Source organism: Dreissena polymorpha, chromosome 9 (assembly GCF_020536995.1).
Source record: "Dreissena polymorpha isolate Duluth1 chromosome 9, UMN_Dpol_1.0, whole genome shotgun sequence".
Lineage (NCBI taxonomy): Eukaryota > Metazoa > Mollusca > Bivalvia > Myida > Dreissenidae > Dreissena > Dreissena polymorpha.
Genome location: NC_068363.1, coordinates 80,421,072 through 80,440,554, shown reverse-complemented (window position 1 = coordinate 80,440,554; position 19,483 = coordinate 80,421,072). Strand labels below are relative to the sequence as shown.

At 34.6% G+C, this 19,483-nt stretch overlaps 1 protein-coding gene across 2 annotated transcripts; it reads left to right on the top strand.

Annotated features, from left to right (window-relative positions):
* The first annotated feature begins 11,698 nt into the window (after positions 1-11,698).
* LOC127846686 (uncharacterized) lies at positions 11,699-13,365 on the top strand. Of its 2 annotated transcripts, XM_052378167.1 has the most exons (3): positions 11,699-11,730; positions 12,134-12,214; positions 12,573-13,365. In XM_052378167.1, exons 2-3 carry the CDS (start codon positions 12,142-12,144, stop codon positions 12,893-12,895), a joined length of 396 nt encoding a protein of 131 aa, XP_052234127.1. In that variant the 5' UTR covers positions 11,699-11,730; positions 12,134-12,141; the 3' UTR covers positions 12,896-13,365. The 2 variants fall into 2 exon arrangements, with proteins under 2 accessions (XP_052234127.1, XP_052234126.1); XM_052378166.1 differs by lacking the exon at positions 11,699-11,730 and having other exon boundaries at positions 12,084-12,214.
* Positions 13,366-19,483: the final 6,118 nt, after the last annotated feature.

The window sequence follows — 19,483 nt, the reverse complement described above, 5'->3', positions numbered from 1 at the left end:
GGGGTGGTGGCGGCGGCGGCGGAGGAGGCGGAGGAGGCGGAGGGGGCGGAGGCGGCGGCGGTGGCGGCGGTGGCGGCGGCGGCGGTGGTGGTGGCGGCGGCGGTGGTGGTGGTGGAAAATAGACTACAACGATCAGCGGATATTAATTTTACAAGCATGTTCCCTGTAATTCTTTTTTCTATATAACAGTATGCGATAATGTAGCAAAGATATATGTTTATCAATAAAAATTTAATAAACGTATCGTGTTTTGTCGTCTTCTGGGAATTGACAGTTCACCAACGCACCTCATATTTCTTTTCTTAACTGACAAAGGCATGGGTAGCTAGAAGGTGCGCCCTTCACAGAAATGGCATGGCTGTTCATTAAAATCCATTACAAAGCTGGCAGACTTATATTTTTCTACAATAACCATCATCATGAATGTCCATACTACGAACGCTATTTTAATGTCACAAATTCATACTGGTATAAATTGCAAAGCATAACATTTTAGACAAGTTAGTTAATTACACTCAGTCAATAACATTTCAATCTGTGTGCGCATGCGTTAAGAGCAAACATTTTTTTTCAAGCTCGCCCATTAGTTATGTGGAGACCTTCAAATAATTTCAACTTTCTATCACTTGCCAGCTTAGACTGAAGAAAGACGGTTAGTACGTAAAAAAGCACAACATATAACATAAAACAATATTACAAATGGGGTCAACGCATATGAATACTCAATGCGACCTTAAGAAGGGAGAAGTGTGTGTGGGGGGGCGGGGGTAAACAAGCACGTACTTGTGAACAAACATTAACCTCATAGCACTCCAGTTAAATTAAATGTCAAAAAGGGGAATATCCAAGGAAGATGACACTTATATCATTGGGACGGTTGATCTAATGAGATGGGGTTTAATGTTACTTTGTTAAATTCAACAACACCAGGGATAATGAAATTTAAAATTGCATTCCAGGCTAAGCGGAAAATCGAAAGAAAATTGAATGATTTAAAATGAATTAATTGCAAAGCAAAATAACAAATTCACGAGCTTGAACAAAATTATGTTTGCTCTCTACGCATTCGAACACTGATTGAAACGTTACTGACTTGCAGTTACTAACTTGCTTTCTTATTTTGTGTAAGCCTCGCTTTAGGCAATTTATAACATTATATTCTTTGTGATATACAAATAGCGTTACGATTTTCGGCATTCACAATAACGATGGTAATTACAACATTAATTAATATGTTTTTATGCGTAGTAGCATTTATAGCACGAACAGAACAGAACAGAACAGAACATATGTTTTGTTTTGACTTGCACAATATACATAGTCAGTATAACAAAAAACAAATCATGATTTAGATTAATGTCACGTTAATCATATAATACATAGTTTTAGTACATACGGTATACAATAAAGTACATTACTACATATAATATATTATTTCAGCACATACGGTGTGTACCAAAGTACATACGGTATACCTGGTCTTTACTATAAAAAATATAACATTTGAATATTTTAATCAAATAAATTGTGTTAGTTCAGAATTTTTAAGTTTCATTATTTAAGAGGAATGAACTTACATTTAACAATGTGTTTCTTTTATTTAATGCGTATTTAATAAAAATAGAAATTTTAATTAATTTGGTCTTGTTATCGATGCCCAACATTTCCAAAAATTTAAACATCGATGGGCGTTGGTAATAGTACTTTGGTACATATTTTTTGCGAATCTCATCTAAGAATGGACATATAAGCATGAAATGATATTCATCTTCAATATCTTGTGAATTACAAAATAAACAGTAACGCTGATCCCTATCAATTCTATTTCTACCATATCTACCCGTTTGTATTCTTAGGGGGTGGACCGAAAGTCTTAGTCTACAAAAGAACATTCTAAGGCTGCTTGGTAGTAAATCTAGGTATGATTCGTAGTTGAAAATGTTTTTAAAGAGGACATACTTAGTAAGAACATGGTTTGTCTGCATGCTCTGGGACCATTCCTGAATGAAATTGTCTATGACACGTTGTTTGAAAATGCTGATAAAAGATTTAAAATCGACATTGTCAGCATCTTCGAAGATATAAGAGAAACCATAATTATTCAGCAATAACTTTACATTAGAAACCCAATTTGTAAAACCATTGTTACAATCTTCCTTGGCTTGCTCATAAACCTTTTTAATAATAATATTATCCGTTTGTATAATTTTACTCCAGTATTTAATAATGTTTAGATACCTAGAAATGAACAGAGGGTACCGACCTAATTCCCCATATACGCCCGCATTAGATGTATTAGTTTTAAGTTTTAAAATACGTTTGCAAAATTTAAGGTGAATTCTCTCTAGTTCTTTTGATTGTTTAAATCCCCATACCTCTGCTGAATAGTTAAGTATAGAACCAACCAATGAATCAAAGAGTTGACACAATATCTTTGGCTTCAGTTCGTACTTTTTACAATGTTGCAGTAGTATATTCAATGCCTTAATAGCTTTACCTGCTAAATATTCTTGATTCAGCTTAAAATTCCCAGTGTAGTTGAAAACAGTACCAAGATAATTAAAATCGTCTACAACCATTAATTCTTTCCCATCGTAGCTCCATTTTTCATTAGCTAACAGTCTGCCCCTCTTTCTGAAAACCATAATTTTTGTTTTGTCTGTGTTTACAATAAGTCCCCATGTTTTACAATATGAGTGCAAAAGATTTATATTGGTTTGTAATTCCTCTGGCGATTTCGCAAAAATTGCCATATCATCTGCAAAAAGTAAAAGCATTAACACAATATCGTCTATTAATAAACCAGAATTAGGTTCATTTTGCAAATAAAGTTCAAGGTCATTAACAAAGAATGAAAACAAAATCGGCGAGAGTACCTCACCTTGCCTCAGGCCAACTGCATATTCAAAAAAATCGGAATAGGTGCTACATGATTTTACACAAGATTTTACTTTCTGATACATATATCGTATGCTTCTTAACAATTTACCTTGAATTCCGGATTTGTACATTTTTAACCAAACGGCATTCCGGTAGATTGAGTCAAAGAATTTAAACATATCGACAAAAATAACATAAAGACGTTTATTTTGGTTAAGAATTTTTTGAATGACCGACAAGAGTATAAAAACGGCATCAACTGTTGATCTTCCCTTCCGAAATCCGAACTGAGCGTCCGAAATACTATTATTGTCGTTACAAAAAGATTCAACGCGCTTGTTTATTACAGTTGTAAATAATTTAGCCAAACAGCTTAAAAGTGTTACACCTCGGTAGTTACCAGCATTTTCCGTATCCCCCTTTTTATGTATAGGTACAATTACCCCCTCGGTCCACTTATCGGGAAAATACCCAGAGTTTAAAATAGCATTAAATATATCACACAAATGTGATCCTAAAATATCAACGCTTTCCATGAAATACTCATTAAGCAGATTATCATATCCACATGCTTTGCGCGATTTCAAAAACATAACGGCATTTACAATTTCGTCAGTGGTGATTGGTTTATCAAGTTCCGGAAACGGGACATCACAGTTATTAAAATCATTTGTGCGACAAAATTGCTCAGCCTCCTCATTTAAGCACTGCGAAATATCATTACTTAGTGTAGAGAAAAAGTTAAAGAAATCATCATTAGAAATGTTGTTACTCTTTCTACTCTTATTATTTTTAAAATGCTTCCAAAACTCTCGAGGTTTAGCGTGCTTTAATTTCTCTAACTCGCAAAGCTTATTATTTTCAAACAACCGTTTCTTTTTATTTATTAAAGATTTATAATTTGCTTTTTGTGCGCAAAGTAAATGCCTACTCTCTGTTGTTTTGCAGAAATTAAAATTTCGCAGCGCTTGTAAATATATATTTTTAGCTTGAACACATTCATTATCGAACCAGTCAGCATGCTTAACATGTGCTGCATCATTATAAGAAACATTCTTATGCGAGGAATGGTTTAAAAACAACGGATCGGCTACTTCACGCATAATTGTTGTAAAAGAGTTAAGCAGGGTATTTATAGACTCCCTGTTTTGTAGATTACTACTATGACTACATGTCAAGTTATTAAGTTCGGTTAGTCGACTAATAATAGCACTTCTGAATTTATCCCGTTTAGATACATCCTATTGTATTTTCACATAATTTTCATTTATCCCTTCCGGATAATCAAAATTGGCATGTATCGCAAAACTTATTGGTGTATGGTCGCTATAAACGTTAAGATTTTCAACCGTAAAACTATTGATTCGTGAAAAATTGCTTTCTTTTGTGAGCAGATAATCAATTAGCGACGCGCCTTGTTGCGTTATAAATGTGAACTTGTCAGTGTCGGGCAATCTACCGTTAAGAATGCGTAAACTGGTTGATTGACAAAGGTCGATAAGTTTAACACCATGACTGTTTACAATATTATCGGGTGAGGCCCGGTACAGTGGTTCATCTGGAATATAAGCGTAATCATCAATGCAATCAGTCATTTTATCATGCATAATATAATCACATTTAGAGCCTACACGGCTATTAAAATCTCCAACTATATAAATATATCCCAATGTGTCGTATAAATTAATATCTGATTCTAAAACGTCAAATATATCAACATTAAAAAATATTGTACGCTGGAGAATCTTCACCCCATACGTAAACACCACATACATAAGCATCTTTGTCCATATGAAAAACATTTTTATCCAATTTAATCCATTTAACAGTGTCCAGATAGTTACGAATAATTTCAACACCATTAGAAATAGAATCTTTTATATAGATAACAGTTCCACCACTCGCGCGCTTCGCGTTTCGATGCTGGAATTTTCTGTAGAAATTAAAAGATTTATAGCCGGGTATATCAACGACACTAGAGTCGGAAGTCCACGTTTCGTATAGAAAAATTATGTCATGTTTAGCAACAATATTAATAAAATCAACGATGTCTCGTTTCAAAGCAGTAAGTTCATGTACGTTCCATGATAGTACGCGCAGCTCATCCCCGACGCACTCCTAGTCCCGAACTGGCTTCCCGTCGACAAACAGTGTGTCGTACGCAATCCATGCCTTTTTACCTTGACTGCGGGCTTCTTTCATTCGTGGCACCAACTTTCTGCGTTTGTCGGACACTTCCTTTGGGAACTGCTCGTTCACGCAAAACGGGGTACCCTTGAGCACGCTCCCCTGGTGTCGTACAAGCTCTCTCTCCTTAAACAGAGTAAACTTTGCCACAATACTCCTGGGTCTACTTTCACCTTCACGCTTAGGCCCCATTCTGTGCACTCTCTCGAAGCTTATTTTGTCGACAATGTCCTTTGCGATCCTCATTTTTTCATGGATAAAGCCTCTCACCTTGGTTTCTACGTCTTCTTGCCCTTCGTTTGTACTTTCCGCAATACCACTAAACACCAGATTGTTCCGCATGGAGTGTGACTGTAGATAAGTCTTTTTCTCTATCAGTCTGACATTGGTTTTCTCTAGCTCAACCATTTTACTATTCGCCATACCTAAGCAAAAGTCCGCGGACTCAGCTTTCTCTTCCACCTTTGAAATCCTTTCTTTTAATTTCCGGTTCCTATCCTCAAATGCAGTCCTCAGCTTTTTGAGCTCCATATCAAAATTGTCAACCTTTTTCTCTAACCCCATTAGGGAATCAAGCCTCTTTTCAACATTAACTAGTCGGCCATCAATTCGTTTGAGAAACTCCAGTATTTCGATACTAGTATTACTAGTATTAGACATTTCCGGTCGCCCTTGCGCCTCCATATTTTGATCTAAAGGTCTTACGTCAGTCTCACTACTCTCACTACTGTCTACAAAAACATCACTGTCTAGCAATTGGAATCTGTTATCACCAAATAAGATAGAGTTTGTTTCGCAGAGAAGTTCACTCACCACGATATTGGTCTCCTCGGACGAGCCTCTTGTTTTCACATTGATTAATTTCTTGTTTTTATTCAACTTTTCACTTTCACTGCCATTACTGTCCCGATCTCGCTTCTTTTTATTTCCCATAACACATATCACTTATAGCACTGATAGTCTTGTATAAACTTTGTATAAAATTTTATTTTATACAGAGAACATTATAGTTCTACAAATGTTATAATCGAAAATTGCCCGCATAATAACCTAAAAAGCTCCGGCGAACGTTCACACGCGCGCTTTGGAAGTCATAAAACTTAAAACGTTGCCGGCATGTTAAATGCAAAACGCTCATTATTTTAAGATTAACACATATGTATACTGTTTGGCAATTCAAAACTTATATTGCAAATAGTGAAACAGTTTTGCCTTGTAAAAACTAATGTAAAAAGTTATAAACTTCTAAAAGTGAAAACCAACGTAAACATATACAAACAAACACACCAGGTCCTGAGTCATCTAGAACTCTAAAGAAGATCGGCATTAATAACCAACAAGCACTAAGACATATCGATACTTTAGCTATTAAACAATCTATATTATTGTTATTAATCTCTTATTTATCTTAAATGGCTTCCAAGCGGATTTAAATAAACGAGCATGTCATTTATAACTTACTTGCTTTTCAAGTGAGTAGGCTGTGGCAATTCATGACATTATAATTTTTGTGATATAATAGAGCGTTCGTATTTTCGACACTCACCACGACGATCGTAATTCGAACATTTATTCATATGTTACTGTATGTAGTAGCTCGTATAAGGTGAAACCACCCCATTATTGCTCCTCACATGTTTTTACCGTTATAGCTCCGGCCAACGTTAACACGCGTGCTTTTGAAGTCATAGATTGAACTTAAAAGATTGCCGACAAGTTAAAAGCAAAACGCCCATTATTTAAAATTGACAGATATGCATACTGTTTTGGTGATTCAAAACTAATATTGAAAATACAAGTGAAACGGTTTTGCATTGTACTAACCACTACTTGTTAAAAGTGATAAATGTCTTAAAGTGAAAGCCCTAACCAACAAGAACAGATACAAATGCACGAGGTCCTGAGTGATCTAGACCTCTTAAGAAGATCGACCGAAATAACCAACAAGCACTAATATTGATCAATGTTTTAGCTGGTGAACAATCCATATTATTGTCATTAATCCCTTATAAATCTAGAATGACTTTCAATTGCATTTAAATAAACGAGCATGTCTTTTCTGTCGATGTCGCACCCACTTCTTTCCCGCGCATTTTTCAGCTAAGATAAGAAAGTCGAAATGCCTTGATGCATTGGGTCAACAGGTCGCAAATACAATTGCTTTCAACCACTTTCGAAGTTCAAAATCAACAAAAAATATAAATAATCATTATTATAATTATTATTATAAGATTATAAAATGTATACTGATAAGAAGAAGAAGGAGAAGAATTATAGTAATTATAACATTAATTAAAATCTAAATCATTGTCACTTGTGTCCTAATTATTTCACCTTCATATTCATAATAGAAATAATTTTGATTTGAAGTTGTCTGATGTGGATGTTGTATTTTATCATACGCCTGATTTTCTCCAAATAAACAACTTCAATTTACACATTTAACCAAAATACATGACCTACTTTTTCCGAAAGAAGAACTTTGGAAATTGGCCGGATTACCGAGGATTTCGTATACTTATGTATCATTATTTTATATACGTGTAAAACTCAAAAGCTTCCATCTCGGAGGACTGCGCACACCGGGCACTTTTCCATGTTCATATATGGGTATTTTCATTGTCAAATTCATATTCGCACGAAACCCGTCTGGAACTTTAGCCACAAACCAGCTTCCTCCAGTTGTCTCGGTTCTGGGCGATGTTAACATAAAGACATGTACTGGTGTATTATTTGAGACATTTAAAGTATGCAGTTATATGTATAACTAGCGACACATAATAAAGTCATTAATCATCCAATATTTGAAAATCATTACAGCTAATGCCTTAAAGAAGTAAATCCTTGTTTGTTTACCCATTGTTTTTCGGAATCACGTTTTTTTTCCAAGTATTTTTGACGACTTTTACAGTCGTTAGCCATCCCATATTTTAGATGTACGACAGATGATGTTTTAACGAAGTGAAGACATGTAAATCATAGTGTTGTAAATAGTTAATATTCTCTGTTGTTTTTCTTTTTCCCAGAGCATGTGTTATTTTTTATAATGTAAGGACGAAGCTTTTCAAAATAATTTGATATTAAATACAGCGTCTTTCCACAAAATATCGGAATGGATATAAACCACAGTTGATTGCATGAACAAATATGGGAGTAATAACACACATATATATATATAATAGGTGTCGTGTCACTACTGAAACAGTTACAATATCTATATAAAAGTGTAACGTGTAGATACAGTTTTATTGCAGTTTATAGAGTACCATATTTTCGGGAATCTCACATATAAACAATGAAAAAGGAAATGTAGTGCATGCTCAATCAAGAATACGTCAAAACACATATATTTTTTTTACATTTTAATTGACGAATAAATGTTGTTGTGTTGCTAGAACGCATACTCTTCTAATATACAATTCAAAAGACCGAACATGCTTGTAAACATGTTGTTGATTAATACCTGGTACAATATTGTGATACATTATACGCAAATTAGCTGTCTGTTCACTTGAGAGCTTGGAAATGGGGCTTAATGCAACTATGAGATCCCATGTGCACGCGACTCGGAATGAGCATTTAATCGAGTAATGGTCAACATTAGAATCATGCTATTGAACTCCACACATATTATATGACTTTGGTGATGTTTTCCGACTTTGAAACGTATGATACATTGAAATATTTCAAGATATTTAGTCAGGTACATATGTCGTAACGATGAAATTGTATTTATATGTTTTTTGGCTAGGATTGGATTTCATGGATGTTTTATTTTTCATATTGACTATATCTTGAATAGCAAAACTAACACAGAAATAACTAACATATAACAAGTATCGTAACATGTAACTTATTATGATGTCTTAAAGTGTGACGTTACATTCAGTGTTGCGCAATACTTGGTATTCCAAAGATATATTAATCAACAAAAAGTTTAGCAAGACCGAGTTTATTTCATAAGACGCTTAAGCGAAATCAAACGCTGTTTTCATAGGAAAGTCGATTGTGTTTTTTTTTGTTATAAAATAAATACATCCCATGTTGGTACGATTTGATTTGTTATGACAGTTGTTGGAAGGTGAGGCTTGATATTACGTTTTACAGTTAACATTTCCGCACATTCCGTTTGGACCTTACATCATTGGTTGTTAAACTATAAAACCCTTGAGACTGTCGTGGTTCCTCAAACACTAAAATACCTTTGCAACTCTGTCCCTGAGTTAAGATAGACGCAGGTAAATCAGAGAACTAGGTCACGCAAGTGAGCTAAGATATTTCATATTGTATCGCGAAGACTGATATAAAGTCAATAGCTAAATATTTGGGTTTTATATAACTTTAATTTTTTTGTGACATTTCATATCTTTGTTAGTTTACTGCAGCCTATAAATATACCATGATGTTTTAGAGATTTTGACTTTGTAAATACACCCCATTCTTTCCAAGTAACTTGAATAAGTACTATAAAAAATACCTATATTTACAAGTTATCAGGCGCGAAGTGTATACAAGAAATATTCCAACTTGTGTATACACGTTATATTAAAAAAAAACAAAAAAAGCTTACATGTTCAAACTAACATCATAATGCACATATACATCTTTATTATACAGATATACAGCGAGAAACAACTTAACTTAACAAATATTCGACATCAGCTTCACGCATCAACATGGATCACAGTTCAATTGAACAGATTTTATAAGACAAATAGCACATGTTAAACTTAAGCTAACACAGTATGCACATGTGAACCTATAACAAATACATATGTACAATTCGTATGCACATTCATTTGAACATTCCGCCATGTTTGATAAGTTCACTCAACAGTTAAATGTTATATTCGCCTGATCAGCCATGCGTATCCGCTGAACACAGAAGCCTTTCCCCTTCTACCGCCGCCCACACCACCACCAATGGCAGCCACCACCACCACCGCCGCCACCGCCGCTGCCACCACCACCGCCGCCGCCACCACCGCCGCCACCCCCACCACCACCGCCGCCTGGAATATTTATTCAATTTACGAATAGTCCAATAACGTTAAATTCATAGGTTTTTCGAATACCAAGAAAACGAAGACATTGAGTTTAACGTGACACTTTATAAAATGTATAGAAGCAGACAAAAATAATTGACTGAACATGAATAAAGTGCAATTTGAATTTTTATTAAAATGTTATTAAACTGTTCACATAATTAACAAAATGATTGTGATCGCTATATTTATTATGAGCAAAACCTTACCAAAATCGTGGAACGATCTAATAAAAAGAACGTGTCATTTACCTTGTAGATAATCGGGGAAGGCGGCAGCCATTGCCAGTAATAGAAACACTGTCACAAGGATCGCAAGCTTCATGTTGATATCTGTAAGGATAATAAACTTTTGATATAAAAAACATAGAACGAACTTAAACACAAATAGCACTTATTTATGAAATTTGTTTTCAAAGTATTCTAAATGTAAAAAATTGGCAGTTTAAACGTTAATCTGTCAAAATATCACATATATCAAACGTATCACTTTACAGAGTTAACTTAATTTTAAATAAGTGATAAACATGAAAAATCATAACATTGTAATAGAAAATATTCAAAAAAAGAACGCGTTACAGCTGTGTAAATAATTAAGTTTTTTTCAAAATGTGTATAAACTATATAAATTTGGTTATTGAGTCAATAGATAAATAACATTAATTAAAAAACAAGATAAGAACAAAATTAATTAAAGGATATAGTGTGCATGTGAACTTTGAAAAATATAATAATATACCTATATCTATTTAATGTTTCATTTTTTAAATTATTTTCAATCTACAAGGTCGCTGGTAAGCGTTTTACGGTCAAAATAAAATATCTTAAACTTGAAACAGTACCGCTTTATTGCAATTTAATAGAAGTGATACATGAAAACAATTATTATACAATTGTTAAGTTAAACATATTTAATAACACTTTGTGTAAATAAACAAAAGAAAATATAAACGGCTATCTATTTTATGTGTCATTTCACCACTGAAAAATAACATACATGTGTATCAGACACTGCTCCTCAATGAAATAACAATACATTAACGTTCCGTTTTATACTTTTCGGAAGAGTTACGTTACGTTTAAAAGGTCCGGTTAAATGATTGATCTGAACTGTATACACATTCTAAATTAGTGACAGCGCGAACAGTTACGTACAACCACAGCTAATAATTTATTACGCTCCAAACATCCTGTTTGAAATCATATGTTCGTACATGACTGACAGTGTATACCTAGAAGCAATTAAACACTGTGTCTTAGTGTAACACGTTTGCAAAGCATTTTATTTTTGAGTAACGTTTGGTAAACACGAACACAGTTGGTTTTCGTAGAAGACTTAACGTGATCTTGGTATTGTTTATTCTTGAATTTTAACAACAAGTTGTAATGAGTGTGAAAGAGCATTTTGTATATGAGTTGACGTTTGGTAAACAAGGATTTTGTGGCATTTCCTAGAAGACTTGACGCGATGCTGGTGCTGATTATTCTTATTGTGCAACTTAATATCATGGTTGAGAATATTAACGTGTATATCAACAGGATAAACTCTCGATCTGCGAAGTATAAAACGTAACGCCAATCTATTTCTACTGGATAATAACAAAGCGATAGATACAGAAGTATGCTCATTTTAATTGAAATGAAATATTACATACATAGCCGCATATTATCTTCTTGTTCACAATTATTATCAAATCTATATCCTTAAATAAATTATGTACTTATCATGGTTTATAGTAATTGTGTCTTTTCTATCGACTCAATAAGCTAATTCATTTTGTTAAGACATGTGAAAAGCATTTCATTTAGTGTAGACTAATTCACAGGAATGCAAGGCGTTGTAATTTTTCCCTCTTAAAAATATAATAATTCGTCATATTTATCAATGATTTAAATGTACTTTTACTCGTAACTGTTTAAAGTTTAACATAAGCTATTTTGATCATTTAACCTTTACCTGCGGATTAGTCAATTTGCGCTGTGCATTGTGTTTTCATATCATGAGTTTCTTTATCTTCACAGATATCAAGATGAAGCTTGCGATCCTTGTGACAGGGTTTCTCTTACTGGAAATGGCTGCCGCCTTCCCATCAAGTCGAGGAGGTAAATGACATGTTCTTTTTTATATTTATTTCCACGATTTTGGTAAGGGTTTCCTTATTATAAATGCACCGATCAATAACATTTTTGTAAATAATTGAAAATGTTTGACAACCTTTAAATGAACTCCATATTGTATTTCATTAACCGTTAAATTTGCTTTGATGGTATGTAATGAAAACTCTTTAAACCATGTATTCTGATCTTTAAAATAGTATTTAATTTATAAAAGATTATTAAGTAGTGAAGTGTGTGTAACTGTAAAGATTACAATAATATTCTGCATTACTTGGTATTCCAAATACCTACGAATAACAATTAACGGAAATGGGGCAAGAAATAAATAGAATAATTATTCCAGGCCGCAGTATTGTTTGCGGCGTATGCGGTGGTTGTGCCAATGTTGGTGCCGGTGGTGGTGGTGGCGGTGGAGGGGGTGGTATACACGGCGGTGGTGGCGGCGGCGGCGGCGGTGGTGGTAATTGGGTCGGTGGTGGCGGTGGTGGTGGCGGCGGTGGTGGCGACGGTAGAGGTGGTGGTTGCGGCGGTTGTGGCGGTTGCGGCGGTGTCAACGGCGGCGGTCCTGGTGGTCCTGGTCCTGCTGGCAGTGGTGGTGGTGGTGGCGGAGGTGGCGGAGGAGGTATAGGCGCTGGTGGTGCTGGTGGCAGTGGTGGCCGCGGCTAAGGACAGCATCGGCGGTTGTTAACAAAATAGGCATCAATGTTTAGCGACTTCGAACATGTGATGTGGAGATGAAAACACAAATATTCCAAGTTAAGAAAGCAAACATTACAGAATGTTCTTTTGCTCTGAATACTCAATTCAATATAGGTTTTAGCGCGCATAATGGTGTTATTTAAATTTGTAGTTATCAGTTGTCATTTGTTTTTCAAGTGCACTGTGTAAGTCCGTTTATCATAAACTTTTATGACTATTATTTTATAATATGTGATGATACACATAGCCAATTGTGGGATTTACTTCTCAAGTTAAAATAGAAAAACATGGCAGAATTTTCTTTGCACTTTAAAATCTACATCTGTTTGCATTTTACGTCCAAATATGATAAAAGTGTTATTTATGGTGTTTATTTATTTGATTATTCAAAGACACAGTGTACAATCTATGTATAAATATATATAATATTAAATTCTTGTTGATGACGTGTAAATAAATGTATTGTTCATAGGTCTTTGTGATGTTATTTGTAAAGAATTGAGTGATTTACAAAGTCAATATCGCTAAATCAATGTTTATATTTTGAAATAAACTATTACATATTAAATCTCATAGAGATTCACAAATTAAAAAACAAACTATTTTTTAAGCATTGACTTAACATCAGTCTTTGTAATAAACATATTTAATATCTTAACTACCTTTCGTGACCTTTCTGCTGAACAAACACATAGGCAGTCAGATGCATAGTTCTCTTGTAACACACACACACATGGCCAAGGTCTGAAATCCAACCGTTTACATTATAAGTATAGCACATACATGAGAACGATCTAAAATCCAACCGTGTACAATATTAATATAACACACACATGACCAAGATCTGAAATCCAACCTTGTACATTATAAGTATAGCACACACATGACCAAGATTTGAAATACAACCGTTTACATTAATAGTATAGCCCAATTTCACTCCAAGTAGTCACGAGTATTCACGATTTAGCCGATAAGATTCCGAACAGGTAACTGGCTGACCAATGAAATGCTGGGGTAAACATGTATAATCTATCTTTTAATCATGGCAATATTTGTAAATTAATGGCGGAAATTTTACTGATAAATAGAGAATACTGTTACACCTAAGAAAATGCCGCACGTGTGCAATGTGAATAGTAGTAAGAATGTGGGCGGTGGTGGAAAGGATGTAAAATTTAATCGACTTCCATTAAAAATACTAATTCTACGTTCCGACAAAAAACATCTGGTTATCTTAAAAAGTAAAATCACATTGTGACGTCACGCCAAATACTCCTATACATACTCTGACGTGTCCGTTTGTAAACAGCTCACGTATGAAATTTCTCTGATTGAACGAAAGTCCGAATGTATGTTGAGAAAGTAACCTATAATTGCTGTAATATTTTTAAAAGATTGCGGCAAGCTCCGCTAGAAAAGTCATTTTTATTTCAACAAAGGAAACTAATGAAGCAGACGCCATGCTGATTTAATGTGAACATAATACCCCAGCATTTGATTGGTTTCTGCGAATACTGAAAACGTATAGATATTCGTCGGTATGAAATTTCGTGGTTTAATAAAAATAAACAAATTCGTTGACACGTAATTTCGTGGATTTCAAATTTTTTGGGAATACTGACCGTCATAATAATTTAACTTTTTTTAAAACAACCAGAGTAATAACGAAGCATAATCTGCTAATCTGTGTTGACAGCAAGACTTGGGGTTAATGTGCACTGAAGAATGAAAGCGTTGCCGAATGCCAATAATAGTCGAAAAGATCAATAAAGCGGCGCACATGTGGGTCCCTGCTCGCTAATTGCCATCAATGTTGTTTTGACAATATGTGCAATTCTCAGCGCAATCGGTCTCTTAGTAGTAACAATTAAGTAATAAGGTCCCCAAAATACGTGTGAAAACCGTTATATCTCTTTTAACTTTAATTGGCACTAATTAACATATGTGATAATCTGCAAACTGTTAATTTGACGACGTCACGTAAAAAAGTATTATTACCCAGACACTTATCAAGAAAACAACATATTGTATTAACTAGCATATCTCAATCAAACAATGTCTCTTTCAAAATGGTTGAAAACGGAAACAGTTCAGACACGTTCCCCTACTATAGCAGGATTGCCCGACCTTGCAAAGGCTCAGTCTATGACTGAAGCATTATTGACACAGGTCGCTAACGATTCAGTGGAAGAAAACATTTTTATTTGGATATATTTTAATTTATCAAGAAATTGTGTAATGTGACCTACTGAAGTGAAGTAATTATTACAAAAAACAAATATCTCGGATAACCAAAAACAAAAGAAAATGTCGGAAATGACCGATTTCTGCTAAAAGAATGTATAAATAATCGTTGGTACTTGAATTCGTGGTTCAGTGGACCAACGAAATCCACAAAAATTCGTATCACACGAAATTTAATGGTTTTACAGTATTGCCGATATCCTGGTGAAATGGGCTATAGCACACACACACACATGGCCAAGATATTAAATCCAACCGTGTACATTATTAGTATAGCACACACATGACCAAGATCTGAAATCCAACCGTGTACATTATTAGTATAGCACACACATGACCAAGATATGAAATCCAACCGTTTACATAATTAGTATAGCACACATGACCAAGGTCTGAAATCCAACCGTTTACATTATTAGTATTGCACACACATGACCAAGATATGAAATCCAACCGTTTACATTATTAGAATAGCATACACATGACCAAGATCTGAAATCCAACCGTTTCGTTATAAGTATAGCACACACATGACCAAGATATAAAACCCAACCGTTTACATTATTAGTCATACACACGCATAGCCAAGCTCCGAAATCCAACCATTTACGTTATTATTATAACACACACCTGACCAAGATATGAAACCCAACCGCTTGCATAATTAGTATAACACACATATGACCAAGATCTGAAATCCAACCGTGTAAATTATTAGAATTGCACACACATGACCAAGATATGAAATCCAACCGTTTACATTATAAGTATAGCACACTCATGACCAAGATCTGAAATCTAACCGTTTACATTACTAGTTCAGCCCACACATGACCAAGATATGAAATCAAACCGTAAACATTATAAGTATAGAACACACATGACCAAGATATGAAATCCAACCGTTAACATTATTAATATAACACACACATGACCAAGTTCTGAAATCCAACCGTTTACATTATCAGTATAGCACACATGACCAAGGTCTGAAATCTAATCGTTTACATGTACATTATTAGTATAGCACACACATGACCAAGATCTGAAATCCAACCGTTTACATCATTAGTATAGCACACACATAACCAAGATCTGAAATCCAACCGTTTACATTATAAGTATTGCACACACATGACCAAAATCTGAAATCCAACTGTTTACATTATTAGGATAACACATACATAACAAGATCTGAAATCCAACCGTGTACATAATTCATATAACACACACATAACCATGATCTGAAATCTAACCGTAAACATTATTAGTATAGCACACACATGACCAAGATATGAAATCCAACCGTTTACATTATTAGTATAACACACACCTTACCAAAATCTGAAATCCAACCGTTTACATTATTAGTATAGAACACACACGACCAAAATCTGAAATTCAATCGTTTACATAATTAGTATAGAACACACATGACCATGATGTGAAATCCATCCGTTTACATTATTTGTATAGCAGCACACATGTGACCAAGATGTGAAATCTATCCGTTTACATTATTAGTATACCAGCACACACGTGACCGAGATGTGAAATCCAACCGTTTACATGTTTATACACTTATTCGACTGTTATTGCGTACGTAATGTATTGATCACATTGATCGCATTTGTGTGTGTGGTGCAATATAAGGCGTCTGAGGATGTTGTGTTATACTTACGAGTTTGTACCTGCTTAAATATCTAGACCTACATGTATTTCAATGCATCATAATGTTCAGAGTCAGAAAACATCTTCAAAGTCTAATAATATTTGTGCATGTCAATAACATGATTGTAATGTTGGACATCACTTGATTAAAGGCGCGTGCGGTGTTACCAGTCGGGGATCTTGCCCAATTTGGAAAGTTTGGGAGCCCCCCTTTAACTTGCCCGATCGGGAAATATTGATTGAAACGTTACCCGATCAGGCAAGAAACAACCATTTTTCACATACCTTGGCAAAACGTGTCCGGGCATCACACAACTCATCCAAGGAACAACTTAAATAACTGAATCCAATCTTAAAACAATTATCTTAAATTTAACCGTAGCGATTTTGTTTAAATGTTGTTGTTCGTCAGATATTCAAGCCCAAAGTTGAGCAACCTTTAGCATCTATCAACATTTTCCGCACTTGCCTGTTTTGAACACAAATTTGCCAGAAAGAGCAAGTAGTCGATGTTACATTATTTAATCACTTGCCCACGACTTGTTTCCTTTATATAGAAAAGGAAAATAAGTGTGGTTTACTTTGCAACAAACCATGAGGTGATGTTCTGAACTAAGTTCCAGAAATTCAAAGGAAACGTTCGTTAAAACGCATATATGGTTGATATAGGTTAAATGTCTAATGTATTTCTCATGTATTAGCAAATAGCTTTGCTGTGTTTAACCCGCGTCCGTTAATTGTGGTGAAATTGACACAATATTGACATAGTGATAAAATAAAAAATATGAAGATATTCCGTTACACAGCTTTTTCTCTCACGATAAGACAATGGTAATATAAAAAACGGTAAGTTATGTTTGAAATGCTTGTTATCTTAGAGTCTTTATGCATTTAATAAAATAAACGTGTCATACTAGCGCATTTGGTTAGGGCAATGTAGGTATTTTCAAGTATTTTCAAGATGTTCTCTTTACAAATAGCAGTAGTGCAAAAACATTTATTGTAAGGGCATTTGAAGTGCACGTTTTCATCACATATATATTGCTTAAGCAGAAAACACATTTACTTTTTATGCCATCAACGCTTTCTGTATTACTGACCGAGTTCAATGCTATATTAGTTTGGGCATTATTTTTTTAAAGTTCATTTTGAGGAAATATTTAGGAAATGTGTAATCAAATGCATATATTGTATGCATTCATAAGCGTATTTTGATGCTCATGTAGAATCGAGACCAGTGGCGTTGTTTTGTTGCTTGATTGCAATGAAAACGAAGGCATGTTTTGCATGTTTGCTCTGTACTGCTCTTGTCTCAAAACACGACAAAACTGCAGACGCGAATCACTTTGATACATTTCAAAACCCCTCTAAAAATAAAAAGAACAGGCATTGATATTAAATAATAAAAGGAATAAAATGTGTATAAATTGTAAATGGTTCTGCGATCATTTCGAATATTTGAATTGATTGTTTGGAATAAACATTTTATTAACTACATTTCACAAAAAAGCAATGCAAAAAATGATACATCTGAAACAGATGTTTTGCATATATTAACCTTTTTATACGCACAGCCACAGAATACAAAAACATTAATTGAAATTGTATGAAAAGTAGAAATCGAACGAAATGGAGATATGGTTAAAATCGTTGCAACTCAAAGGTTCGAATTATAATTCTAGTTACAATTACTGGAATTTCATTTTTTATTGTATGACTTCAGAAGTAAATGCTTTAGTGCTCGATTTTTAGCTCACATGATTGCTCAGGTGAGCTTTTGGGATCGGTCTTTGTCCGTCGTCCGTCCGTCCGCCTGTCCATATTTGGTTTATTCACACTCTAGAGGCCACATTTCTTGTCTGATCTTCATGAAACTTGGTCAGAATTGTCCCAATGATACCTCGATCGAGTTTGAAACTGGGTCATGCTGGGTCAAAAACTAGGTCACTAGGTAGGCAATAAGAAAAACCTTGTAAACAATGTAGAAGTCTTTTCATACCAAATCTTCCTGTAACTTTGTCAAATGATGCGATGATTTTTGTCTTAATGATATGTTGGTGGAGTTCAAAAGTGGTTCCGGTCTGTTGACAATCATTTCCGACAGTGGGCGGGGCAGTTTTCCTTATTTGGCTATAAAGAAACCTTGTAAACACTCTAGAAGTCACAATGTTTGCCCAATCATCATGAAACGTGGTCAAAACATTGGTTTTATTGATATCTTGGACGAGTTCGAAAATGGTCCATATCGGTGAAAAAAACATGGTATCCAGAGAGCGGGGCAGTTTTCTCTATATGTATATAGTGAAAACATGTGAACACTCTAGAAGTCACATTTTTGGCCCAATTTTCATGAAATTTGGTCAGAACATTTGTTTTCTAGATACGAGAGTTGAGTTTGAAAATGGTTCCGGTCCGTTGAAAAACATGGCTGCCAGGGGGTGGGGGGCGCATTTTCCTTGTATTTCCATAGTGAAAAAGCTTGTGAACACTAAAGTTTAATCAAATCAATATACTAAATGTAATACGTTAAGTTATTTGTGTGTCTTTGAATAAAATTTAGCTCAAATCCAGTATTAAAAAAAATCAAATATACTTTTAAGAATCAGGGTCAAAAGGTTTGTAAAACTAGATCAACAGGTC

Coding starts and splice junctions, on each gene's coding strand:
- LOC127846686 (XM_052378166.1), top strand. CDS start 12,112: ATGAGTTTCTTTATCTTCACAGATATCAAGATGAAGCTTGCGATCCTT. Junction 12,215..12,572: donor CTTCCCATCAAGTCGAGGAG/GTAAATGACATG, acceptor TAATTATTCCAG/GCCGCAGTATTGTTTGCGGC.